Source organism: Melospiza georgiana, chromosome 4 (assembly GCF_028018845.1).
Source record: "Melospiza georgiana isolate bMelGeo1 chromosome 4, bMelGeo1.pri, whole genome shotgun sequence".
Lineage (NCBI taxonomy): Eukaryota > Metazoa > Chordata > Aves > Passeriformes > Passerellidae > Melospiza > Melospiza georgiana.
Window position 1 is genome coordinate 56,887,957 of NC_080433.1, and position 27,846 is coordinate 56,915,802.

Below are 27,846 nucleotides of genomic sequence, written 5' to 3' on the forward strand. Positions count from 1 at the left end.
CAGAACTTTGATTATGCACAACTGTTTAGTTGATCAGAGCTGAAGTAAACAGGAGGCTTCTGGAGCATCACCACCTTCTCTCACCTGGGCTCTGATCCAGTGGGAACTGAGAGCTACAGACTCCTGGCCATCAGCACAGGCTCCGGGCATCTAAACGTGACTCTCATTCAGCCTTTAGGATGGGACTGGGTGGTTGAACAGAGCGAGTGGCCATCTGGATTTCCTTGCGCACAGATAAGACACCAGCTGTTTGTGCCTGGAATGGCCACATGTTTGTTTAGGGGTGAGAAATTTTTTTCAAATTTTTGGAAATTTTTGAAAACAGATTGAGACAAAAGCCTTAGGATGCTGCATAGCGTCTGCAACAAGTAAATGGAAAATCTCTGCAGCATTCTGAAACTTTTGAATGCTTGCTTCTTCTTTGGTAATTCCTTTAAGAAGTCTGAAGAAGTTAAAAAAATCTTGGTCACTTTCCAGGGAAAATCCTGGTAATTGGTAAAAGTGCTTTTCTTTCTCTGAGACAATACTCTGTGCTAGCTTTAAATCTGATGGGGTTTGTATTTACATTTATCTGGAGACCATCACAGTAATTCAGCCTGACCCTAGTGTGTTTTCCCCAAAACTAGGCAACATTCTTATGAGGGAGGGGTTGAGAGTTCAGAAAGTTTATGTACAAACAGTTCAATTAAAGTCAAGAGTATGTAATGTTTCATACTCAGAGAGGGAAAGTTTATACACTTAGTAAAGGAAGTTTATTGAACTTAATTTTGCCCTCTTTGCTGACACTTTGGTAGATTTCTTCATTCTGCTGCTACAACTTTGAACTGGGGAGCTTCATTAATTGAAGCAGAGGCCTCTGTGAAACAAGCCAGTCACTGCCTCATCTTCTGTACCATGTTGGAGCAGCAGCCTGAATGGATGGTTGCAGTGAAAAGAAATAAATTGCTGTGTCACAGGTCTCCAGTGTAGCTTTCTTAGCTTGTTGCCTGTCGAAGGGATTTGGGGCTCTTGACACTGGTGTTAAAAGAGAGAAAAAGCATCAGTCTGCTTACCAAGCAAATATTATGGAATGCAGAAGAAAAAATACAGCAGAATTTCTTAGTGACTAAAGTATTATAGCCATACTATATCCAGTTATAATTATTTATTTATTTAATTCATATTTTATTTATTTATGCATAACATATTTTTTCATTTAACAAGGTTATTGAGATATCTATCATTTTACCTGCATTTTGAGATAAAAAAGATTGCCATAAATGATACCATCCTGTCTTTGCTTGATCTGTTGGTGTATATGATTTACGTTACATTGCTATTAAATTTTTATTTGGACCTTACTGTACACTTCTATCACCTCACATTCAGAAGTAGGTAATGGGGCTGTCATTTTAGTAGATCTGCATGTGGGAATAGTTGGTAGTTTGCAGTGCTCCCTCCCCTAGTGACCTTCTAATGTAAATAACTGATGTAGCAGTTAATAGGATACTTTTAGCAGTTCAATCCCAGTATTTTCTAGTGTGGTTCCTCACATGCTTGAATTCTAAATGCCTCAAGACCTTGAAGAAATTTATAAAGCAATAGTGGTCTTTATCATCTTGAGTGATACATTTTACATGTTTCATGGATTTTGTTACTTGAAAAATACCTGGATATTCCTCTTGTGTTTGGTCCCAAGTTCAGAATGAATCACAAGTATTGGAAATGAATAATATATATAACAGGAATGAAATGGCATCTGCTTTCAAAAACATTTCAGTCACCTATTTAGATTAGTCTCAACTGGGAATGTTAGATATAAATGTTAGATTTTGTAACTTGTTTGCTGTGAATTGAATAGGATGTAAATTCATCTCTGTGAGCATGCACAGTTAATGATGAAATAATAGTCCTTCCCTAGGTACTGTACAGAAGGATGAAATTACTTAACTGTGTAACTTAGGCACTTCTGAAAATGTAAATATGCCTTATTCTGGATGTCTTAGGTATTACTAAAATGAAAGCAGTAAAGAGAAGGGAAGAAAGAGGGGATGGAAGGCCAGAAGCCTCTCATAAATATGTTTGGCTTTTTTAGACAGAATTTATAGATCATGCTGATTTTCTTTTAAAAAATACAAAACAAGCTGTACTAACACACCTAAAATAGATCATTCACTGTCAAAAGCCTGTGCAAATAATTGGAATTTGACAGTAATTTCAAACAAGTTGCCATTGTACGAACATCAGGCAAGTTTCTTTGTCTAGACACTAATTTCCTGCCCTTTTTAAGTCCTACCAGGTTACAGACAAGAGATGATGTTGTGAACTGAATAGCTGCAACATCTTCCCTTTGTGAACAGAAGTAATTAGGGATACACTGAAATTCAGAAGAAATGACATACAGTACTACCTTTTGCTGATGCTTCTACCTGGCTTCTTTATTCTGCAGTCATCTGCTATTGACTTCAGCTAGCATTTCTCAGAAATCTCTCTGCTCCTCAATCCTGCTGCATCATCAAATTGAAATACAGAAATAAAACACTCTTATCCAAATTTAGGCAGATGGACAGGTAGCATTATCTAATTGCTCTACTTTACTGCAACAAACTCAGGAGTCCTGATTCCTCTGGTAGATGGAGATGTTGGATATAATAGTGATTTCTTCAGTGTCAGAATGCTGATTGTAAAGAAATGCTCCCTTTTGGATAATGATATATATATCACAATGCAAAATGGATTGATTTTTACTCTTGAGATTAATTATTATGAGAAATAGGCCTTGATGTAGTTTCCACTGAAACAATGACTGAATTCTCATTGACTTCAGAATAAAAATAGTTGGACCACACATGCTTAGTTTTACTGTTTTGGAAATATGTTTCTTATTAGAAAGTATTTCCTTTTGTTAATAATATTTATGGAGACAAAGGAACTGTGAGAGTAGCTAATAATTGGCTAAAGGTGATACTTTTCATAATGAAGTAGAAGATTCTTATATTTAATATTAGAGTGGGAAAAAGAATGGCCAAATGATTAGAGAGATATAGCCCAGATAAGCAGCTCTGGTCATTGAGTGCATGTGTATCTTATCTACTGAGTTATTTCAGTTATCTGGGATTCTGGCCATAAAATCTAAAAGCATCCAACATCATATCTGTTTACCTTGCCAGTTCCTGTGACCAAGCTGTAAAAGTGAAGAATTGCAGCAGCTTATAGTAAGGAGGATAAGGGAGCACCAGTATAAGTGCAGGCAAAGAAGAAAGCAGTAATGCTTGTGGAAATTACAGATAAATAAGATCCAATCTCCATTCACATGTGAGAGTTTCTCTGTAAACCAGTATACATTGCTTGTAAAAGAGTGCTGACAGAGGAAAGCTAATAGCATTTCCTATGAGCCTTATTCAGTCTACACCACTTATGAGCTCCATACAGCTAATTTGTTGAGAGGGCTCTTCCAAGTGGGGATCTCTTTCCCAAAACAATTTTTATGGATGTGAGTCAGTAATAATATTTAAAGCAGAGACTATATCCTTATTCAATGGATATGCTCATGTGGAATCTTCACGGTAGACTTAGATGGCTTACAACTTAGGAAATCAAATTACTTCCAGGGTAACTGGAAATTTTAATAGAAAAAATTCCAGCATTCCATAAGCTGTGAAGCTGTGGTGGTGGGAGCATGGAAGAGAAAGCTCCCCTGTAAAGTCTCTCTCTGCCTGGCTTTTCATGTTATGGTGGCACTGCAGTAGCATTATGTTACAAGGTAGAACACAGGCATCTATGTCCCATCACAGCATATTCTCTCTCAGGCATATCCTGACCTAAGCAAAGGAAGTCATTTCACTGGCAGTCTGAAATTTCGCCAGTGACATAGTTTGAGTTTGTCTCTGGCTTACATTTGCATTCCAACATGAGGAATGTTTCTTCTAAAAGACTGGGGGTAGTTGGTGAAGCCAAACCTATTTCACTCTCTCCATTCCTCTTCCTACTCTTAGGTGCTGTGGCCGAAGAAAGCAGGGACTACTGTTTCAAAGTCTGCTTTTATTAGACAGGAATGGAGAGGAGAGGAAAGGAGAGGAGAGGAGAGGAGAGGAGAGGAGAGGAGAGGAGAGGAGAGGAGAGGAGAGGAGAGGAGAGGAGAGGAGAGGAGAGGAGAGGAGAGGAGAGGAGAGGAGAGGAGAGGAGAGGAGAGGAGAGGAGAGGAGAGGAGAGGAGAGGAGAGGAGAGGAGAGGAGAGGAGAGGAGAGGAGAGGAGAGGAGAGGAGAGGAGAGGAGAGGAGAGGAGAGGAGAGGAGAGGAGAGGAGAGGAGAGGAGAGGAGGAGAAAGGATTTAAACAGTGTAGCTGTGTTGCACACAGCAGTTTAGAGGATGTGATGCTGATTTACACTAGCTGAGAATCTGGCATCCAGTGCATTTGGGAAAGAAAATGTACAATGGCATTAAAACCCACCAGATTTATTCTTTACTATATCAGCTTGGTGCTTTAATGCCACTCCAGAGGACCAGGAAAGGACAGTTCCATTTTAACATTTTACAGCTTCTTCAAGAAAAAGAAACAACACAGAAAATAAGCAGCCAGAACTCAAACAAAGCAGCTGAATTGCAGGGCTTTAATTTCTCTTAGTGATGCATTTCTGGAAAACGGTTTTTTTTTTACTGGTCATGGAAATTGAATCATGTATTTGATGCTTTGTATTCTTCTTTTTTTGTCTCCTCTTCATTTTTTGGCTTCATATTATTTAATTTCTGCTAGTGTTATTTCTGAAGAGAACAGAATGAACTGAGGGCCTCACACCTACATATCCAGGTCTTTTATCAATGTTTTTTAATGACTAGTACTCTGCTACAAGCCTTCTAAATTTAAAATTGTCAGTTTCCTCCCCAGTCCTGGATGCATGTACATATACAAATCTATATATACATCTGTATATACATAAATGTATATATATGAGAAATTCTTTGGCACTGGTTAAGGATGAGACCAGTAGGGTTGTTTACAGAAGGCGTTCTAACCCTTTATGGGTTTAATAAGGAATGTTTTCATTTGTAGAAGATGGAAGTGATGGAAAGTTGTGTTTTCTTTAAACATCTAGAATTTAGTAGAACTCCAGTTCTCTCTAGTAGCTTCTGTAGAGTCATCAAAAAACTAGAATATTTTATTCTCTTAAGGCCAGCCTTAGGCATTTTCAGTGAGGGATGAGCATGACTACTTGGTGATTTTCTCAGCAGCTTTCAAGATGGGATCTGAGTAGAAAAGCCCTTTGGATTTCCAGAAACCCATACAGATGGAATTGCTCATCTGACTTCACTTCTGCCCTAGATTTCAGATAATTTGGACAACTATCATGATTTTCACCCCTTACTAAAAAAGCTAGTTAGGTCTTTTTCTATCACTTACTCACTGTTGTCATACCGAGTAGTTCACCAACTTTGGAGCAGTAGAACAAATTAGGAAAATGACATTATTTTCTACTTTGTTAGTGAGGAACCAAGGTATTGAGAAGTAAAAAGCTTAGAAAAGATCTTCATCAAGATCTACAGGATGTTGAGACAGTGTCGAATGCAGGACATTGAGATATGCAGGGTTGAACTGCTGAAAATACTGGGATTGAACTTCCAGGATTTCTAACTGCAGTGAATTAGCAAAGGCATATTGTAAAATGTTTTCCATATATCATGGGGAATCCTAAACTCTGTGTCAGTGGAGCACTGACTGAAGTCCCAGACATGTGTGCAACTGTTTTCCAATGCCTTGTGATTGACTTTGTTGTGAAAACAAAATTGTGCATGTGGCAGTCTATTGCTCTGCTTTATCACATGTAAGGCAGATGGAACAGGATATTAACTGTTATTTTAACTGTCTTTTTTATCAAAGCTAAGGTAATAATTTACCTGCAGGTGGGAGGAGGAAGCGACACATGGAGGGCATGTCCTGCTCTTGTACTCACGATTTCCTCTCTTTTCCTTTGCAGTGAGTATGTTCTTGAACACATTAACCCCCAAGTTCTATGTTGCCCTGACAGGCACATCCTCATTAATCTCAGGACTTATTTTGGTAAGTACTACATCTATTAATATCAGATTAATAATTTTTTTTCATATCCAGAATTGTATTTCAGGCTTCATGCAGATTAATAGGTATCTTTTTTGCTTCTGTAAATTTACAGTTCTGCAGCATATAAAATTTGTCTTTATTTGTATGTCTCTTTCTGTGGGAATGAAAACGAAAAAAAAGTGTTTCAGTGCTGTATCTTTGAAGATAAAAAAAGTCTTGAAGAACAATATGACTCACTAACAACCCTACAGTAATTCTTAATGAGTGTTTGCAAATTAAGTGCTTTCCTTGACAAGTACTACTGAAATGAAAAAGGCCAATAAAAGAAGAGGAGGAAAGGTAGCAACTATCTCAGTGTAGCATGGTCCTTTCTGAAAGATACAGCAGGACTTACTAGAGAAACACCAGTTCTGGTGCCAGGATTCCAAGGGATAATTATTTCAGATCTTCACTTCTAGAATCTTTCCCAGTACATAGCTGCCTATTTGCTTAAATGTCAGTATTTTTAAACCATTTAAAAACCCTCCTCTTATATGTAATTCTTGAGGGCTTCTTTATGCAAATTGATGCAGTGGAGTGAATCATAATACCATCACAATGCAGGAGTCCAAAGCAGAGCATTTTCTCTGAATTTTATTAATATCTTCATAGAAACAAATGGAGATTAAAAATATAGGAATTAACATGGTGTACATATGTGTATGTGGTCTCTTTTTGTTTCCTCAGTGCTGAGAGCTGGCTTACTGCTTACACAAATGAATAGTATAGCATAACTCAGAACAGATCAGAATGATCCTCTAGTCCAGCTGCCTGATGACTTCAGGCCTGACCAAAAGTTAAAACACGTTATTGAGGGCATTCTGCAAATACCTCCTAAGCACTGACAGGCTTGGGGCATCCACCACCTCTCAAGGAATCCTGTGTTTGACCACTTTCTCAGTGAAGATATTCTTCCTAATGTTCAGTGTTATCCTCCCATCACAGCTTTGAACCATTCCCATGAGACCTGTCATGGCCAGAAGAAGTGATCAGCCCCTCCCTCTCCCCTTCCACTCCTCAGGGAATGGTTGCCTTTGTTTCAGTCTTGTTTGTTCAAGTTATACACTTTTAAAATCTGCTGGATACAAGCTGTAGACACTCACCACACCAAACTAGGCATGTAACTGGGGGACCAGTGAGACCAAGTGTCAGCTATTGTAGTGACAAGTGGAAAGGGGAGTGAGAGAGAAACATGGCTAGAGGCTGGTTCACATCACCCCAGATCTACTAATCTCAGAGAAACCTGAAAGCAGCTAGGATCCTAAAAGAACACTATCAGTTTGGTTTGGGAAATCTGCACCTCTCACTTCCACATTGCCTGTAGCCAATGTAGATAAATGGCATCCTTGACTGCTTAATGCCTGTGAGACTCTCATCACTTAGATGACTTCAGGTAAAGCAGCAGGTGCACTGCTGCTGTGCCTTGCTCTGAGTTTCCTCATAGTGAAAGGCAATTACCTAATGTTTGCACCTTGGGCATTCATCAGTCTTGTATGGATTGAGCCCCAAAGCACTCAGCGGAGCTCCAGAGAGATCAACAGAACTTTCAGAGTATGAGCAAGAGCCAGACCTGTAAGACTTGGATTCAGTTCAGCAGAACTCACTCCAATGCACAGGAGGAAAATAATGTTAGATGCAGCATTGTCACTCAGAAAGAAGAAAATGCTGGGCACCACCAAGATGAGAAGGATTGAGAGACATAACATGAGTTTCACAGACACAGTTCTGTATTTGTTGCTACAGGGCGAAGAGAGCAGGAGGAGGTGGCAAGACAAAGTTTATTTTTTGCCCTATTGAATTACATTACAGAATCAAGCAGGCATAAAAACTTTGAAGAGTGACTAATTTATGTGGAACTAAATTCATCATTGTGAATGTAGGTACATTTTATACTGTATTCATAAAGGCAATTTCTGAGGAATGAGCTCAGCAGGCAACTTGTGAGCAAGAAATTTTTAATTGCTGTATTTTGATGGGAAGTACAAGAAGGAAGTGGCAAGAAGTACTCAAGACTATGATATGGAGGAAGGGCAAAAGGACACCAATAGAATAATTTCACAGAGAAATCAGATTGAGCCTTAATCAAAAGAAGCCACTTAGTATTACATGAGAAAGTCCATTATGAACAAGTTGAAGAAACAGTAAGGTGATGGAGGTGTAGACACAGAAATCAGACTGAAAGCCTTTTTTGTTTGTTTGCTTTTTGTATCTTGAGTACTGCTATCAGTTATTTGCTGTTCATATGGCACCTTCCTAAATGTGAAAAACATATATAGGCCAGACAGGTAACAGCCAGGAACCCTGGATTGTGGGGACTGCTGTCAGTGGTGAGACAAACATGTTTTCTGTAGATTTGATAATGGCAAAAGAACGAAGCAGATGTGGTCACAGAAAGAAGAAACTGCAAGTAGACCAGATCACATATAGAAAAGGCAACTGATTAAGTTCTAGTGAGGTAGTGCTAGCTTGTCATTAGCCCAAGTGTGCTTCAGATTAAATATTTCCTAATCTTGCTGTTTAACAGTGGCCCAGTTTTACGTGCTGTTTACCATGACCAGTAACATGGTGAATTGCCCACAATGCCACACACTTATATCAGACTACACAGCATCATCAGTTCTAAAGGATTCTTAGTCCTGTTAATGGTATAAAGTGAAGTTCTTATATAAAATGAAAATTGTCTTGTCAAAGTTACATCACTGGGGTACTTCTTAGGCTAGATTTACTATTATTGCTTGGAATTTTCCACCATATGGGCTGGCAGATTTCATTCTATTATCAGTTGGCTCCAGTTCCTAATCAGAAGGAGAAATCACAGCACCGCAGGTTATGAAACAATGGAAAATTCCATCATTTCAGAAGTGTGGTAACTGATGGGAAAGTGATTGCTTTTCCTAACTCATGTTTGGGTCATGAAACAATGATTGCAAAGTTCAGCTTTGGGCAATTGAATATACTACATTACTCCTTTGCAAAACACTACAATTCTCTCTTATTTTGTCTCATACTTTGTTTTAATTCTTTAGGTAAAATTCTGGCCTCACTGCAGGCAGTGTGACTTAATTGAAGCAAGGATTTCAGACCTTTTTTCTTATAAGTCAGAACTGTGCAGAAAATACTTTTTTATCTCAGGCATTTTCCTTAACAATTACTTGACTACAGCACGTAGTTAAAAATTAACAATTTGGCATATATTCACTTCATCCACGTGCTGTTGGAAGCATCAAAAATAAGAAGATTTAGTCCACAGTTGCATTAGAAGTACTGTATTGGAAACTTGGTTCCACCACAGTTACTTTTGCTCCAGTAAAATACAGTGTGCTGTCTCTCAGAATACAATGAACTGCATTGTATTCAATGTCTGGGAGGCTGAGGTTTTCCACAGGTAGGGTAATAAAACTGTCACAAAACACACCTGACATCCAGTAAATGCTGTGAACTAGAACTATGCAAATGCCACTGAGATTTCTAAATAAAGCCACATCTTTAACATACAGTTATCACCAAAGCTGCTCAGCAAGCATGTGAGGCACTTGCAAAGAGACTGATAGAGTCTCAGTTCTAACAAAGCACAGGTAGAAGCGAACCTCAGACTTAAATCTACACAAGAATTCCTCATTATTCTATTTCCAGGCTTGGGAGAGTAGTAAGTGGCTTCTGCTACACAATGAAAAACATTCTGCAATGAACAAATACCAGGTCTTTCAGATGCAGGAATTAGAAAGCCAGCCTGCAGAGGTAGAGCATGACTTAGACACTGCCTAGCAGTGGGCAGCAAGGCTGTTTGCTGCTACCCAAGTACGTAGCACGCTGTCAGAGTCACAGCCTTTTGTAGCCAATGGAGCCAGTAAAGGAAGTCTGAGGGAGAACCTGAGTAACACAGGACTTACTTTCTGTAGATACTAATTGTTTCACTGCCTTTGTGTAGTCTGCTGCAGAGAGCCAGAAAGGTGGCTGAGTTCTGGGCGCTGCCACAGGCTCTGGGAAAGTCTAACAGTTGTGCAGGGACAGTCTTCAAGGTAGCCATTCAAAGTTTCTGCGCTGCTCAGAGAAGACTCAAGGTCAGGAAGGGCAGAATCATTGTGAGGAGTTCCTAAGAAACTGGAAACGCTTGCCAAGGAGCAGATGAGAGAGGAAGGGTCTATTGGAAGGCAGGCTGTAACCCAGTCCACAGACAAGAAAATGCTGTCATAACTAGGTGGGGTCTACACAGTGTTGAGAGAAGTAACACACTTAATCCAGGCAATGTTATTTTCTTTTGAGTTTCTGTATTTCCAGAGGTGGATCAAGTAAATAGCTATTAATTCTGAATACGCTGCCCACTAGCTCTGCATGTATATTCTCCTGCTAACTCTTTGAGGTAAGACAAATGGAGGTTCAGTAACCAGGAGCAGTCTAAGAGGATGCTGAGTGGGTGTATTTAATTTAGAAGGAAAGGGGATGCTTATCCTTCAAGGCTGTCATCAAGGACACTCAGCATGGTCAGAAGCATGGAGGATCAGGAGTCACTGGCTACCCCTAGCAGCTGAATAAAACAGACCAGCAGCTTGCTTTGTTGGAAGGCAAGTAGCATTGTATAGTCACATTCATATGGGTAAAGACTCTTGCTTCCAAAACATGGATGACCTTTTCCATAGTGTCTACTGGAAACAGCCCCTGGGCTGTAAGACACCTGGAACATTTGCAGTCATTGCCTGGGAGAGTTGACACAGGCCAGGTAGTGTGCCAGCAAACAAACAGCATGGATTATTTGAGCCAAGCCTGTGTTGTGGTCCCTTTTATTTATAAAATAGCCTTAACCATGGAACCAAGTCTTGCCAGCACTATGCTGTTCCTCCAGAGAGTAAGTTTCCTTTAAATCCATTAGATTGGTTAAAGAGTACTCCAAATCTACCCATCTGAGACCTGAAAGTCTCATTACAAGACTGAAAGAGAAATCTGAGCTGTGGAAGATGCTGGCAAATTAAATCTTTTAGTGCTTCTGTTGAAGACTCCATACACGTACACCAGGAGGGGATGACAGAGTGTTTGCTCTAAAAGAGGATGCCTGTCTCAGATATGAGAAGCAGAAAAGCATAATTCAAATCATGGACAGACATTGCTCCTTGGTCCAGTGAAAACCACCACCAAAACCATCCCTTGTGAATTGATGCATATATAATGGAATATCTGTTCTGAAAAACTGTGCAGGAAGATCAGATCTGATAGCCAAGTGATGTGGAATAGATTTGTTGCTACAGAGCTAAATAAAATTATCTGGGATTGTTTCTATGTGAGAGCAGAGATAAGAAAGAGGATGACTATAACTTTTTCACTGCACAAAGGAAGAGAAGAGCATTAAGAAGACAACATTTCCAAAATCAAATACTCTCACATTAAGCAATACCTATACCAGATTAAAAAAATAAAAATTCTAAATTACACTTAATGCACAAAGCTGGAAATGTTCAGAACAGGGTTGTAACTTGGCCCTTGGGAACATTATGCTCCCAAAAATCCCTTGAGAGTTTGGAGATGTTTGACCCTGTTTCAATTTGAAAGCACAGGCACCAGCTAGAAAGACCCCCAGGCAGTTTGCCACTTCTGTGAGGGGGAGATCTCTGAAGATGAGCTCCCGTCCCACTGTATGTATATGACAGAAATGAGGTGGCTTTTTCTTTCAGAGGTGGTGCAGGAACTACCCTTCTGATAAATTTCCTCTCTACTCCAGATCTCTGTCAGTGAGTAATTAATCCTTATAGTAATTTATTCTATCAGATGATCTCTCATCTGCTGAACTGTCAAAAGATCGACATGTTGACTTCACATGGCTTTCACACTAGATGATGCAGTTAGAAGTCAAATTTGATTTACAGAAATCAGGTTTCAAACCAGATGATGCTAAGATGCAGAAATTCTCTAAAAATAATTTATTGTTTTGACTTAAGTACCAAATTACAGATTTTACCTCTTCATACAAGCTGAACAAATCACTCCAAGCAAAGGCTTGTGATGATGATGATGATGATTTATGGCTTTAATTTCTAAGAGATGGTATGGATTGATATCTGGCCGATGTTTCCTAGCATTGGATTGACTCAACATAGCAAATATTTTTCAAAGCTGCCCTAAATAATTTATGAGCTTTAATGCCATTTTAAAAAATAATTAATGTATTTTTAAGTCTAAGGAGGCAGACTTACAGCTGTGTCACATGTTTGAGCAAGTTTCTGCCACTCAGCTGAACTGTAGCAGAGACCACATTTATGTATATGTACTTTCTTTGTGATTGTCCCCTCAGTTTCATTGAAATTCAGTGTGACAGCTTCCCAGCTGGTATACATTTGTGCAGGACAAGTGGGCTCAAGTGTGCTTTTGTGCTGCTCACTCCCTCTCTGGGTTTACTGACCTCATCTCAAAGCTGATCATGACTAACCTAATGAGCGGGAATTTATTAGCACATTTTGCAAAACCTTTTTTATTTCCTCTCTTAGAGAAAGTACAAAGCTTGTTAGATATGGTCTGAGTTTTGCACAGCCAGTCTGGCAGCTGTACCTGAGTCCTTGACTTAGGCTATAGTGAAATTCTTCCTGAGTGTCCCTTGCCTCATTGCAGGACTATAATCCTTCATTACTAGCACACTCTCCCTCTGAGGCTTTGGACAGGTAGAACTGTGGCTTTTGTGCCTTGCTTTGTTTCAAGGTTTTCAAAGACAGAACAGAACAGAAACATGTTCACAGCAGATCTATGACTGTATCTTATGCTGTAGCCTTTCTCTTACAGTCAGCCACATGCTTATGGTGCTCTCTTAAATCATAAGATATAAACTTTAACCCCTTTGAAGAGTGTGGTGTGCCTAAGAGCATGAGAACAGCTAAAAGCAAAGCTGACACACCTGTGCCAGTTCCCTGTCCACCATCTCCAGTGTTCAGAGGCAGTGATGCATGCCAGGGGAAGGCTATCAGCAGTGTGAAACAAGTGTTCAGTGACACTGCATCAGCATTCTGTCCTTGGCACTTGGCATTCCCACCTGGCTGCTGCTGCGGGCACATGCCAGTGGAACCAGTGACAAATGCACCTCAGACTCTGTGTAAGGAGGAACTGTCCAGGTTGTGTGGGTTTTTGGTGACTTGGGTGGGAAAGAGTTCACAAAGATCTGAATATGTTAATGCTCTGGTTTCTCTGTGACCATCTGTTTATCTTCTCAAACGCTATGTGTTCACATAGTCCTTCTGTCTCCTTTCCATCAGACTGCTCCACTCTTTCTTGTTGATGTCTCCCAGAAATGCCATTAGATTATTTTGGGAAGTGATCTCCAGAGCTGCCGCACAATCTCGTGTGAACTCATCTCAAGTAGCCACCCTTGAGACGAGTTCACATATTCACACATTCATTCCCTTTCACTCCTGTGCAGATAGAGTCCTTCCATATGAATCCTCTAGATGCTTTAACAACACCTTTAAATCCAGGGGAAGCCTCAGTGCAGAATGTATTGGGAGCATCTTTTGGAGAGAAACATATTCCCTCTATGTCAGAAATTTTATCTCCCACTTCTTTAAAAAAGGGGTTGGGGTAAAAATTATGTCTTGTCTACAGACAATCCAATCTCATGGACACAGAAGTCATTTCAACTATATAAAGACGTCAAGAGAACTTAAAAATAAAAAAAAAAAAAATTGAAGAAGGAAGTATGTGAAGCCTGGCCTGAACTTTTCTGGAGCAGGCAGACCCCAAAGAGGCCTTCCAGAGCCTGCTATTGACTGACCCACCAAAACCTGCCCAACAGCACACTGATGGTGACAAAGATGTGAACACAATCCTTTCTCTTATTGTTGCTTGTGCCTAGTAGGAAGAGATTTTATCAAAGCTTTCAGGACTGGTGTAACACATGGAGATGCTGAGGAAAATGGAAGGGCAGAAACTGTTTGTTCCCAATTTTTAGTGCAATCGGTATTGCAAAATCCCGCCAAATTTCTCAAAACTCCTTAGATTTGCTTTTGTTTCTTGTGCTATGTAAATGTTTGGGTGATGATTCAAGTGCAACTTCACTATTCATTATAAGCATGTGTTTCTTTACAATTTTTACAGTCTAAACCTTTTCCATATTTTTATGAATTATTCTTCATTTTCAGGTTTATGTGGTTTCCTGAAATATGTGTTTTCTTACTGAGTAATATATTTTTTTGTGAAAATACCACAGATACATGTTTATGTGTATAATTTCAGTTACAAGGCTGTGAAATTATTTCCCAAATAGCGTTCTGTAAATAATATTTTTTTCTGATTTGCTAGCTCAACTAAATGCCTGAAAATAAAATGAATTCGGCGTCAGCCCAAGTCAGCCAAACAAAATAAAACACAGTTCAGCTAAGGGGTGGAAAATCCTAAAAGGAATAGGATTCAGCTGCCTAGAGTTTGTTTGGCATTTTTAACTTTTTTAAATTAAGCTAATTGGAAATTAAACTCCTTTTAAATTAAACTCTGTGGAAGCATGTACTGGGGAAACAAGCAAGCCTGCCTTTGCTCTCATTGCCTGGCCTGCAGAGGGAGTTGAGGCAAGGCGAGGCAGGCTCGCCCCTGGCTGCAGCATCCATCCTATCGGCGGGGCTGCCATCGGGCCCGGTGGGGGCTTGCGGGGAGAGCTGTATTATAGACGCAAATTTAAAGAAAGAGGCCTAACAGCTGAAATAATTTGAAATTTAGAGGTTATTGGGTTAAAAAAAAAAAAAAAAGAGCAACCCAAAAAAGAAAAAAAAAAAAAACCAAAAAACATTGCGTTGACATGATTTGAGATTTTCCTCCTAAACTTGGGTCACATTTAACTTCTCCGTGTGCGCGGGCAGGGAGGCCGGGGGCGGCCGGGCTGCGTCCTCGCCTGTCGGGCTGCGGCGCAGCGCTGAGGGGAGGAGCGGGCGGAGGAGCGGGCTGGAATCGGGGCTCGGGGCGGGCGGGGGAGCGGGCTGCAGTCGGGGCGGAGGCCGGCGGCCCTGACGGCGTGTGTGTGCCTTGCAGATCTTCGAGTGGTGGTACTTCCGCAAGTACGGCACCTCCTTCATCGAGCAGGTCTCGGTGAGCCACCTGCGCCCCCTGCTGGGCGGGGTGGACAACAGCGCGCCCAGCGCCGCCAGCGCCGCGGGCGGGGACGCGGACTCGAACCGCCAGAGCGTCTCAGGTGAGCGGCGCCGGCCCGGCCCGGGCTCCGGCTGCCCGGGGAAATGGCACTGCTGCCTCCTCGGCAGCTGCTGATCGCATCCTTCCGAACTCACGGAAGGCTGTTGTGGTGTTCAGGCTGCCTGGTTAATGCATGTGTTTTCTCCGTGTTGTGAAACCCCTGCGAAATAGCCCGTGCTCATTCTGCAGTGTCCTTTGTCCAGTGGAGGGGCTGCAAAGATGATTAAGGGCATGGAGCATCTCTTACGGGGAAAGGCTGAGGGAGCTGGGCCTGTTCATCCTGGAGAAGAGACAGTGAGGGGAGACCTCATCCATGTCGGTGTGAAGAGAGGGTGTCAAAGGGATGGAGCTCGGTGGTGCCGAGCTGTAGGACAAAAGGCAGTGGGCAGAAGCTGGTGCAAGGGAAGTTCCACCTGAATATAGGGAATAACTTCTGTATTGTGCAGGTGACCAAGCACTGGAACAGGTTGCCCAGAGAGGCTGTGGAGTCTCCTTCCCTGGAGATATTCTAGCACCATCTGAATGCAATCCTGTGCCATGTTGAGGTCAGCCACTTTGGTGCCTTCCAACTCAACCAGTTATCTGATTCTGTTACTCTAAAGGCTGTATTTTTAGTGAAATCATTTAAAGTAATAGCAAAGTCGTTTAAAAAACAGACAAAGAAGTTATAAATGTTCATCTGGTTTTGCATCACTTTTTTATAAATAAAAAATAAAAACTTACTTTTTGTAAGTAGTATGGAAACAACATTTGGATTTCACCTTAGTAAGTGGAAGCATGGTGGCTTTTAACAGCTTAAGGGCTTGTTATGTTTCTGAGTCTGCTACAGATTTACTTTGTGACTTTGGACAAGTCCTAACATAGTCCGGGTTTTTTAAAAGGCCCCCAGTTTAGGAGGCATGCTTTCAGGCATTTGTGGCCTGAGTTTTGCAAGCTTCCAGGCATTCACATCCCCTACAAGTTTCAGTGCAAGGAGTGAAGGCTCTGACCCTAAGTCATTCAGGCCTGAGGCACTTGGAGTCAGGTGCCTGGGCGATGGTCCCAGCCTGCCTAAAATGAATCAGCCCCTCAAGCACTGAAATTTGTGGACTGAAGGAGCCACAGAGGAACCTGTCTCCCTAATTGAGTAACTTAGTTGCCTGGGGGTTGAAAAATTAGCCCATGAGTGATGAAAATGCTACTATGCTATGAAAATGCTAGTATTGCTTCTGGCTTGAGTGGGAGGTACTCACTGTTAATGTCAGCGCAGGAGCATCTGGGTTTGTGCTCCTCATCTGTAAAATGAAGCTTATCTGTCTCTGTCCTAGCTTGGCTTACAGGCCATAATCTTATGGATGTGCCCTTAGATTCAACCAGAATTTTATTACATTTATTTCATCTGCAGGCTTTTAGAATATATCAGAATTTACAAGTGAAGAAAAGGGAATGAAAAGAAAAATCACTTATGGAGAAAACATTGTTCCACAGTTGAGCTCCCTATGTCTGTACCTGGCAAATTGTATCTCTGCTTCTCAGTGTGCATGAAAACAGGCAAACAAGAATTAGCTCTGAACTTACATGTTAAATAACAGAGGTAGCTTCACAAAACCTTGTTATTTACTGAGCAAGTCTACTTAAGGAAGCCTCCATGTAGCACAGCAAATTCAGCTGATGGCATTCTCATCTGAAGAGAGGCTGTGAATAGCAGCAGTGCATGGTCCAGGATATTAGATTTGGGTGAACTGGCAGAAAGCACAGGATGGCTTGGAACCACCTGTGTGCACTCATCATTGGGCTCAGTCACACTTCAGCAGCTCAAAATAACTCCTGTCATTTTAAAGCAAAGGCACCGTATTTTAACTAATGAGGTTCACACAAACATCTTGAATTTTCTGATACAAATAAATAGTCAAGGTGTCTTTGCTTTCAGTGCACTGACACTGAGCTGGGACTCTCAGTGTCTCTGGACAGCATGTCTGTATGGATTTATTTTAGCCTGTTCTTTTATATAGCCTGTTATTTGTGCCTTCAGGTGGCAATAAAAGGCCTTCTTTACTTCCCTTTCTTGTTGCTCAGTTTAAGCTTTCCCTGCTAAGTGCCAGAATACTTCATGCTTTGGATGAAGTGTAACCACTTGAATTCAAATAAGATGAACAAAAAGTGTCATTGCAATCAGATAGTTGTTACCCAATCTCATTGGTTGCAAACAGACCTGGTCAAGATACCTGGAACTGAGAAGTCTGATGTTGATTTGATATTTATAATGGTTTGAAAGTCATATTATATAAAAACTGTGGGGTTGAAGCTTGTCAAACAGCCATACTCTGGCTGCACAGCAGAGCACAGCAGAATGTCACTCAAGCACTTGTGCTGAGTAAACCAGTGGAACTTTCTAATATTAGCTGCCTGCTGAATGGGTACTTCAAATGCACTCTTCCCTACAGTCTGCCTGCTCCTGTGTCTGCTCCATGCACTTGCTGGGTAGGCAGCAAACTGAGGGCCCACCTCCTATTCCACCTGACTGATTTCTGTGTTGCTGAGGGTCTCCTTCTGTTATTGTGAATAATTGATGCAAAATGCTTACTGTCCGTGCCTCTGTAGCCCCACACTCAGATGTAGGAGCTGTGTCCTTGAGAAGAGAGGAGGACTTGACTTGCTGTTCAGTACTTCTTCTCCTAACAGAACAGGCATAAAGGGAACAGACATATTGTTACCATAAGGATACTCTTCTGATTCAATATTCTACCAGAAAACTGTTGGTTTGATCTCTTCAGAAATCATGTCAGAAAAATTCATAGGGAGAAATATGCTGGTTATCGTTTTTAGTAGAAAGCACCTAGTGAAATGCTGGAGGGCCAGTGCTGCTGGTGAGTTTCTGCAGAGCCCCAAGTGAAGGCTCATCCAGTAGCAGCCCTGAGGTGGAGTGACATCCTGCCTCTCAATGAGCCCTTGTGCAAATTGTGGGGTTTAGTCTCGTCTCACCCTCACTGGAGTGAATTGTCTTTGTTGAAAGTTAAGAGAACGAATCTGGTGTTAAATTAAAGGTAAAACCAGAATCAAGACATCACTGTTTCAGAGACTGTACAGCTTGATTATATTTTTTCAATTTTTGCTTTAAATTGCATTGTTGATTTCCATATCTCTTACTTCTTGTAGTGTGAAAAATTCATGATTTTTCCCACAAGGGAAATTTATAAAATGTTTCTAATGTTCTGAAACCTTTGGAATGCAATCAACTTTTCTCTGCCAATCAATTTCAGCATCTGCTTCTATCTTAAGTAAGATCAGCAGATGTTTCCATGGATTTTTACTTCACAAACTAAGGAGGAATTAAATTTGGCAACTGTAGCTGAGATTCACAGTGATTTACAGCATTAACTGGACAGTGATGTTTTTCTGGAGAAATAACAAGTCCATAGGGACTGGGTTAATTGCTGTTTTTTCAGTGCAATAACTCAGTGTGATCCCTCTTCAGTTCTGCATTATGGTAAATGTGAGTCCTGGAACTAATCAGTATTATCTTTTCATGTGGCATTTGGGGCTTTGTTAGTGGTTATTTGTCTGGAATGATTGCATTTGTTGACACTAATTTATAATTAAATTATTATTTAAGAAAGGAAGAGCAGTCTGATTACCTTCATCTTGGTGCTCTTGATGGGTTTTTGCATTTGATAAGGCTCATTGTATGGTAACTGATGTTTTTTATAAACCTCAAGTGCCATTGTAATTTGGGAGAGATTAATTATATGTGTGTCTGCTTCTTACAGAGTGCAAAGTCTGGCGAAATCCCTTAAATCTGTTCAGAGGAGCTGAATATAATCGGTAGGTGCTACAAAATTGCAGTTTTCAGGCATAGTCCTGCCTTAAGGAGCTTAACTGTACTTTTCCATTAATCTAACTTAAGAGATGAAAAAACAAAATCAACTGTAGAAAAATGCACTTATGTCAGGTTTTTCTGTAATTCATAAAATGTTCCTGAATTAAAAGGAATTTAAATTCATGCTGATGCACTTTCTTTTTTCTCTAATATTTGCTATTTCTCTAATTTTTGGCAACCTTATAAAAAAAGATGGAGTAACCTAAGTGTGTTGTGCCTGGTGCTAATGCAGCATTTCTGTTCAAATCCATTCTAGCAAAAAATCTAATGAATTCCATATAGGTTTCGTTGAGTCCTAATGTTTGAATATATGTGTTACCAACTTCCAGTACTTTTCAGCATCCTCATTAGCTTAGGCTCAGCTGCCATTGCTCCATCCCAGTATGGTGAAATGCAATGTATATTGGCTAGAAGATTGGCCAGGTGAACTTACTTGGCTATGCCTATCTCAGAGGTCTGGGATTCTTTTCTGGATTTGTTTTGCCAATGTGACCTCATTAACCAGAATGTCTCCTTGTTGGCATGTTTGCAGGTACACGTGGGTAACAGGAAGAGAACCTTTGACTTACTACGATATGAATCTTTCAGCACAGGACCATCAGACATTCTTTACCTGTGACACAGATCATTTACGGCCTGCAGATGCTAGTAAGAGACCTTGGGAACAATTGGATTAATCATAGATTCATGGCTGATTTAAACTGATGCAAGAAAAATGCAGTGAGACATCAGCTCTTTCATGTAGATAAGAAAAGGCAAAATTTTGATAACGAATTTATAGAATTCTAGGTCTGAACAAGTATCTATATATGTGAACGATCTAATTTGTGTTGCTGTGTTGTTCTGCTGTGTTGCTGGAGTCATTCAAGGTACCATTTAAAAGTGTAAAGGCTTGTTCCTTTCGTCCTCTTTCTTGCAGTGGCTTCAAACATACATAGCTTAATTTGCCTCCAGCTGCAGTGCAGTAGGTTGAGTTACATTATCCAGATTTCATTTGGTCTACGCCGACAGAAGAGAGAGAGCTGATGTAAAATTTGAGACCTGTGTTTGATTCCCTGATGTAGTTAGGTCTGTAAAAATTTGGGAACAGCACATTTACAACTGAATTTGTATAAGCAGCTTTAGTTGTGTTAAGCCTGTACTGTGAAGTCCATATGCAGACTTTCATTCTACTGAAAATATACAACAATGATTTCAGTCATTAGAATTTGCCTCTGAAGAGATAAATATTTGTCTCGTAGGAAAGGAGAGATACTAACAGTTGGGTGCTCCATTCTGAAGGCATAGTTACATAGGAGAGCATATTGTGGTTTTTTGGCACATGATAAATATGAATCCTATTTTCTGAACTTGGTGGTGTAATTATGAGGTAATATTAGCCTGGAAGTTGTTTCCATTTAGCATTCACATAAATCAACAGCTCAATAAGGAGCTAGAATAAGAACCCCAACTATCCCTTTATTGTTTTGTTCCCTGTGGAATCTACAAGAGGAGGTAGCTGCTTGTCACCTCTGTACTTGGCAATGCAGACAGCCTGATCTCTTAGCCAGACTTTCTCCTAGAAAAAAGTTTAATCAAATGAAAGAAGAAAAAACACTGAGTATTTGGGACAAAAGCTCTTGTTTGTTATGTGTCTTTTTGAATGATCACTGAGCTATATGAAATGCTCTGTAGTGAGTTAGGCTAAGATCAATAAATTATTTTGTTACAGTGCAGTGGATTCTCCTTGTTAATCCTTTAATAACTGATATTTCTTTCTCTTCCTTTGTTTATTGAATAGTAATGCAAAAAGCCTGGAGAGAGAGAAACCCTCAAGCCCGAATTTCTGCAGCACATGAAGCTTTGGAATTGAATGAGTGAGTGACAACAACATTAACATTTATTTCCTATCTTTTAAAAAACCATTTGTTGATATATTAAGGCTGGGGGTTTGCTGTAGTAATTTTTAACCACGATTACAGGCCTGTCAAAGGAAGCACAGCTGCATGTTGTGCTAGCTACCCAGAAGATCCTTAGGGTAGTGATGACAGTGGGAGTCTTCCCATTGATGTCAGCAGGCTTTGGAATAGCATAGAAAAATGCTAATTAATTTACCTCCTGATGAGCATATGAAATATGCATTTAAAGGATGGAGAGTTCCCTTCTGGATTTCTCAGTCATCAAGAACAGAAGCAAGAAAGAAGAAACTCATAAACACATTCTCAAAATACTCATTTCATAATATGAGAGAACATGATGTAATTTGCTGTGACTTTTGGTCCTTGAATCTGTTATTTATTTTTTTCAATGAGAAGTGTAGCATTTTGAGATCCCACAATAAACAGTGCTGTGATCATTTACTGGTATGGCAAACTGTATAAATGTTGCTAACATGCATAAAAGGAATCCCTTAGGTTGCTGAAGTTAGATTGCTAGCTTCTAGCATTCCATAAACTGGTGCTGTACAGATAATCCTTCATGTGTTTCATCAGGAGAAAAGAAGGAATTTTTTCTTCTTGTATAGTGATTTAACATGCAGCATAAAAGGGAAAAGCAAGCTATAAGCCTGTCCTACTCACATTTCACAGAACTACAGAATGGTTGAGGTTAGCAGAGATTTTTGGAGGTCAGCATGCAACCTCTCCCTTCAAACAGGGCCACCTACAATGCCTGGCACAGAAACATGTCCAGCAGGCTTTTGAATGTGCCAAGGAGAGAGACTTGACAACTTCCTTGGACAGCTTGTACCAGTCCTCAGTTACCTTTACAGTGAAAAAAGTGTTCCTGAGATTCAGGGAGAACCTCCTGTGTGGTTTTTTTGTGTCTCTGGTCATTTCACTGGTAACCACTAAAAGGAGCCTGGCACTTTCCTCTTTGCCCCCTCACTGCAGGAATTTGCAAACTTTGACAAATTCCCCCCAAAGCCTTTTCTTCTCCAGACTGAAGAGTCCTAGGTCTCTCACACATTTCTCATATGTGAGATGCCCCAGTCCCTAATCACCTTCATTGGACTCTCTGCATGTCCATGTCCCCCTTGTGCTGGGGAGCCCAGAGGTGGACACAGCACACCCACATGTGACCTCATCAGGGCTGACTAGAGGGTAAGGATCACCTCCCTCAACCTGCTGGAAACACTTCTGGTGCAGCTCTGCTGCAAGGGCACAGTGCTGTCTTGGTTTTTGCTTGGTCTGGGTTGGGTTTTCTTTGTTGTTGTTGTTTTATCTTTACAACTACATTTATAATCTGTTCTTTTTATATGGCAAGTGTTACAGTTCTGTTGATTCTTTTCATATCTTTATGGTAAGGGATGTGGTTTATATTAAAACAATAGCGCATAAAACTAGTCTTGATTTCTAGGAGTTTTGGGGACGTAGGATTAGTGAGACAGCTGTTTTACTTTCTGGGACAGTTGTCAGTAGGTGTACTCAAGGGCTGAGTGATACAGGTCCTAAAACTGAGAGTCATGGTGTTGTTGACAGAATATTTGTTCATTGGAATAGTTCATCAGAAAGGTACATGGACAGCATTGCCTTGCCTGTGCATTTAGTACATCCTTTCCAGGCTGCATGTCTTCAGTTTTTACATCGGGTACCTTTCTCATGGTTTTTCCTCTGATATTTTTGCAGGTGTGCTACTGCTTATATTCTCTTAGCTGAAGAGGAAGCAACAACAATTGTAGAAGCAGAGAAGCTGTTCAAGCAGGCTCTGAAAGCTGGAGAGGGCTGTTACAGGCGCAGCCAGCAGCTGCAGCACCATGGTGCCCAATATGAAGCCCAACACAGTAAGTTTTGTAGGAGGGAGAGAACTTCCAAAGAGTTCTTTGGATTTGGGGTTTTGGGGTTTTTTGTTTTCCCCCTAAGAACTATGCAGTCAGTGTTTGACATTGGCTGGAATGTGGTCCTAGAGCCAGACTATTCTGTTTTAGTGTTTTTGCTTGATTCTTTTGCTGAGATGTCAATGCTCAGATTACAGATGTGCCTTTATTTTGTCATGGCAGAAGATGCATAAGCATGTACTTAACAGAAAAGAAAAGGTATCAGAGCCAAAGAGAAATGACATTCAGAAAAAGCTGAACACCCTTTAAGGAAGTTGCCTTTTTGCAAACTGGGCTTATGTTGTGAAAAGGCATGGTGGAAACGGGAGTGAAGTGATGCTTTGCCTGCTTTTTTCCATCACCTCTGGGGTAAATGCTTACACTGTGTTGTTCTGTGTAAAAGTTAATGAGACCCATTAGCCAGTGGGACATTGGAAGTTAGTTGCATTTATTAAGAAAGGTTGCAGAAACATAAAATTTTAAAAACTGAGTAATAAAGTGCTTTAATTGGAAGTCTAGATTTTTATTACTTTTCTAAAAAGTTTGAATAAGCAGGTTTATCTGCTGTGCTATTTACTAGATACTCCTTAAATCTAAGAAAATACATTCACTGACAGTAAATGACCAAAAAGATAATAAAGCAAGCAGTCAAGGTTATTTCTAGGCTACAGTGGATACCTTAGGCAAAGATAACACAAATTAATTACATAAATACAAGCACTAGCATACTTTTGGGCATCCTCAGGTTTCTCAGGACCTGATTCACAGCCTCTGGCCAGCCTCCATAATCTGAAGATTACTGATAAAAACTGTACATAGTAAAATCGTCTGTGATCCCTGGTTTCAAATGTGTATGCAAGTCTATACCTGAAAACCCAAGTTTCCCTACGGCTTGGGGATAGTATTTAAAACATTTGTGGTTTGTAAAATCTTATTTAGGATGATTTGTTCATTTTTGGTGAAAGTAAAAATAGAAAACAGCTGAGGCCTTGAAGCAATTTTTGGGCTCTAGCAGGCTTATGGTTGTCTGTGAAACCTTAATTTGCATACTCAATCCATCTTGAGTGCAACAATTCTATGAAAAGTACACAATAAGTGGTTTGTAAGCACTGTCATGATGTTTTTGTCCAAGGTAGCCTGGGAAGGTTTGTGCAGGCAGATACAAGTATGGTATTTCTGTAACCTGTGTGTGCTAGGTAGCTTCTGTCATCATCAGATTTGACACCCTTCAGTACTGCAGCAGAGGAAGTAACCATTGAATCACAAAGCTAAGTGCACTGTCACAGAGCAGGGAGGCTGAAAAGTGACTGCCAGCTCTGACTGTGTCTTCAGGAGGGGCCTGATCATCCCACTGTTCTGTAGCACTTGGTCTCCCCTTGAAAATGTCAGTGTGCACCCACAGGAATTAGGGAATTGCAGCCTCAGATGTTGCCTTGGACACAGGGGCTTCACGTGGAATTCTTTTGATTGTATGCTAGACTTCTGCATTTTTACAGAGGTGGAGAGGAGGGACTGTGGGGGAGGAACATGTGCTGCAGTTCCATGGTTCTGAGAAGTCCTGCATTCCATTTCTGGTCTTCAGAGTTAATTCTGGGATGAAAAGTAGGCATTTCATCTTTTAAAGGTGAAATACACTGTAATCTCTTGAACCACAACATGTTTTATGCTTCTGTTTCTTCACATGTTCCACCTCCTTCATAAAATATTTTGTTAAACCATAAAGAGTAAATAATGACTTTGAGTACCCAACTTGCCCTCTTTCAGAAGGTGATAGCCTTTTAAAAGCAAGGGCAGTTTTATTTTTAAGGTTGCTCATGTCAGGCATCCCAAGTCATTAGTAACCTCAGAGAATTTTGGCCTGAAAAAATATCTTGATTTCATAGTAAGTGGATGCCTTTTGACCATTCCTGCTCAAAATCCTGAAAAGAAACTTAACCTGAAATGTATACCTCATAGCACATTACATAAACATGTTGAAACAGATGTAACTAATAAATTGTGTATTAAATATATAGGAATCGATAGAGGGATAAGAAATTAGGTAATACAGAATACAGCTAAAGAAATTCTTCTCTCCTTATTTATTTTTTCCTCTAAAGTGAATCCTTTTGACCTGCTGCCTAATCTATTGAAAATTTTAATCACACCTTTAAAACAATTTGTGGGTACTTGGAATGTTTTCAGCACACATGTTGTTCTTATTATGAAAGGCTTGAAAATGTTAGGAATAGGCTAAAATCTTAACAGAGCACATGCTATACACAAAGATAATTTGTAGCAGGTGTATTACATTTTCATGATTCAGTAATTTTATAGATTATTATCTGTCCATTCATTTCCTGTTGGTCCAGAAGCATTTTAAGAGTTCACATTCTAAGTGAATGAGAAGTGAAAGGAGTGAGAATTCACTAGGAGAATAATTATAACTGCTGTTCAGTTTCTCTCATCTTTGCAGTTTGGTAATCTTCCAGCACACAGGACTGTCATATCTGAAATATGTTAATTTGCCATCCCTAATTAGTGGTGTGAGGAATTTGAAGATGGTAATTGGGTAATGAATAAAGGCTGTAAACAAAAAGTTCAGAGTATACTTTTCTTCTAATCATTAAGAGAAAGTTTTTTAGGAGGATGAGGATTTGCTTTAAAATTTCTTTTTGACAAGCATGTATATAACTGTACCTTCAGATCTGCTTATATTTCATAGTGCAAGGCCAATCCAATAAGTACATGTACCACTGTATATCTTGATTATTTCCACTGATTTCAGTTCTATTATGACACATCTAAATATTCAGATTTTGGTAACGTTTTATTAAAATTCTTTGAAAGCATTGATGGTAGTAAGAAAAAATTGAAAAAAACCTGTGTTTCCTTTTGTGTTGCAATACTCAATGAACCTTTGTTCTATTTTAATGCTGTTTCTTTTTCCTCTTATACAGGAAGAGACACCAATGTGTTAGTATATATTAAAAGAAGGCTGGCAATGTGTGCACGGAAGCTGGGAAGGACCAGGGAAGCAGTGAAAATGATGAGAGATGTGAGTTTGGATTTCTTTCACATGTGATATTTACATAATTATAGTATAGAAATTATACATTTTCTTGCAAGTTAGCAGCCACTCCTGCTTCAGTCAGCACTGCTGGTATTTCATTTGTATGTGTAATGTACATAAAGACAAAGTTAAGTGATCATTCATTTATAGGGTTATGAAAGCAAGATCAAATACCAGATGGGTGGTTACTCATGCAGCCTGAACTTCCCATCCTGGTACATGTGCAATGAAGTGCAGTCTTTAATTATTTGATCATGAAGTTAGTAATGTTTTTTTGTCTGAGCCATGTGGTGAATGCTACTAACTTCATAAGCAGGTCTTAAGTATTCTGTTTTCTCCTTCAAAGCTGCAGTTTGGCTCTGTGCATTGTTTGTGTCACACTGTTCAGCTCTAGGGTGTTAATTATTCATGCAAAACCTATCACTGAAAAGTCAAACCCCAAGTTATGAATGTGTAATTAACTGAACCCCCTCTGAGATGGAGCCTGACTGTATTGTGTCTTTGTAGGCAGGGGAGCACCAGTGGTAGTTATGAGCTAAAAAGCCACACACTTGAAACACTGAACATAGCTATTTTGGAGATGGCAGAAGGGGCAGCTGTTCACATTAGGCAGTGTATGTGTTTCAAATATGTAAAATGCTCCAGTTTTTCAATGTAGCAGTGAATGCCCAGAATTTCTTTCAGTGATATTCCCAGGATGCAGATTAGGAACACAGTTCTTTGAGGAGGTGATTTATATCACCTGAGGTGGCAAGTCTGTGGCAGAAGTAGGAACGGAACCTCTGGGCAAATGATGGTAAAACTCCCAGTTTCCTCTGTTTCTTATGCTTCATATTCCAGCTTCCACAAAAAAAATGGAAGAGATGAATCCAGCAAGATGCATAGTTCTGCAAACTGAGATGCAGGTGTTAAATTTTAAATGCACAAAATTAAATCCCAGACTAGAATGAAGCACCTGTAAAATGTGTTTTAGGCAGCTCAGATGAATTGTCCAGGAAGCTGCTTAGTGAAAAGGGAAATTCTTGTTACATGTCAGTGGGAATTTTAATGTAAAAAGGAAAGTGACTTTCTCTGGAGCTGAGGCACTTGCATCAGGGGCAGTAGGGCAAGTGTGTTTGCCAGCTTGGAATCCAGGACTTGACATCTCTTGAAACTGGAGCGCTCATAAGCATTTTTTGAAAACACTGAGCAGAGTTCACAATAATAATGGAGGTTCTCATCCTAAGTATCTACAGATGCCAAGTGGTGAGTAACTTTGTTTTCTGACTCTTGCTGGAGCTCTTCAGGCACACAACTCTCAGTCTCCAGAACCACTAGAATCCCAGACAGAGTTGTTGAAAAAGAGCTCGTCAGAAAAAACAGCCATTGTACAGCTAGGAGTGTGAGAAAGAGGGATGAGGAAGAAAGACCTGTTTTAGCAGTCTTCTGGTCAGCTGGGAGAACGTTGATTTCAAAAACATTGTTTTCAGTCCAGCCAGCTCCACTGATTCTTCATGAATTTTGTTACACAAGCACTGTGGGACAAATACTGAGATGTTTTTGGGACAGACATTGGAATTCTAAGTTCTGGCATTAAAACACAAGAAAGATAAAATTTTGAATTTCCCCTTCAAATATCACACATCATAATTATGGCAAATTCTGGAGCTTACTATGGGCTGCTAAATGTGTTTTGAGATTTGTAGATAGGGCTATGGGGAACAGATACTCTGTGAAGCATTCTTCTGCTGATGTCAATATGTATGGATAGTTGTGTATGCAGAGCACTTGGTCTGGGGACTTGGGTGGTCTGTCTAGTCCTAGATTTCTTATGCAAAGTGAGAAACAGAGCTTTGATTAGTGAAGGACTTATTTTTTCACTAGAGATAAAACTGAAATTTATAAGCAAAATAGAAAATTATTGCAATTAAGTACAACGTGG

General features: G+C 40.1%; 1 protein-coding gene across 1 annotated transcript in view; it reads left to right on the forward strand.

The window, feature by feature from the left end:
• ST7 (suppression of tumorigenicity 7) overlaps positions 1-27,846 on the forward strand; it is a 136,005-nt gene that overhangs the window by 70,631 nt on the left and 37,528 nt on the right. The window contains exons 2-8 of the mRNA XM_058022524.1: positions 5,953-6,035; positions 15,066-15,225; positions 18,971-19,025; positions 19,613-19,728; positions 20,861-20,936; positions 22,686-22,840; positions 25,813-25,914. Coding sequence (XP_057878507.1) covers positions 5,953-6,035; positions 15,066-15,225; positions 18,971-19,025; positions 19,613-19,728; positions 20,861-20,936; positions 22,686-22,840; positions 25,813-25,914 — 747 coding nt within the window. The remainder of the gene's footprint in view (positions 1-5,952; positions 6,036-15,065; positions 15,226-18,970; positions 19,026-19,612; positions 19,729-20,860; positions 20,937-22,685; positions 22,841-25,812; positions 25,915-27,846) is intronic.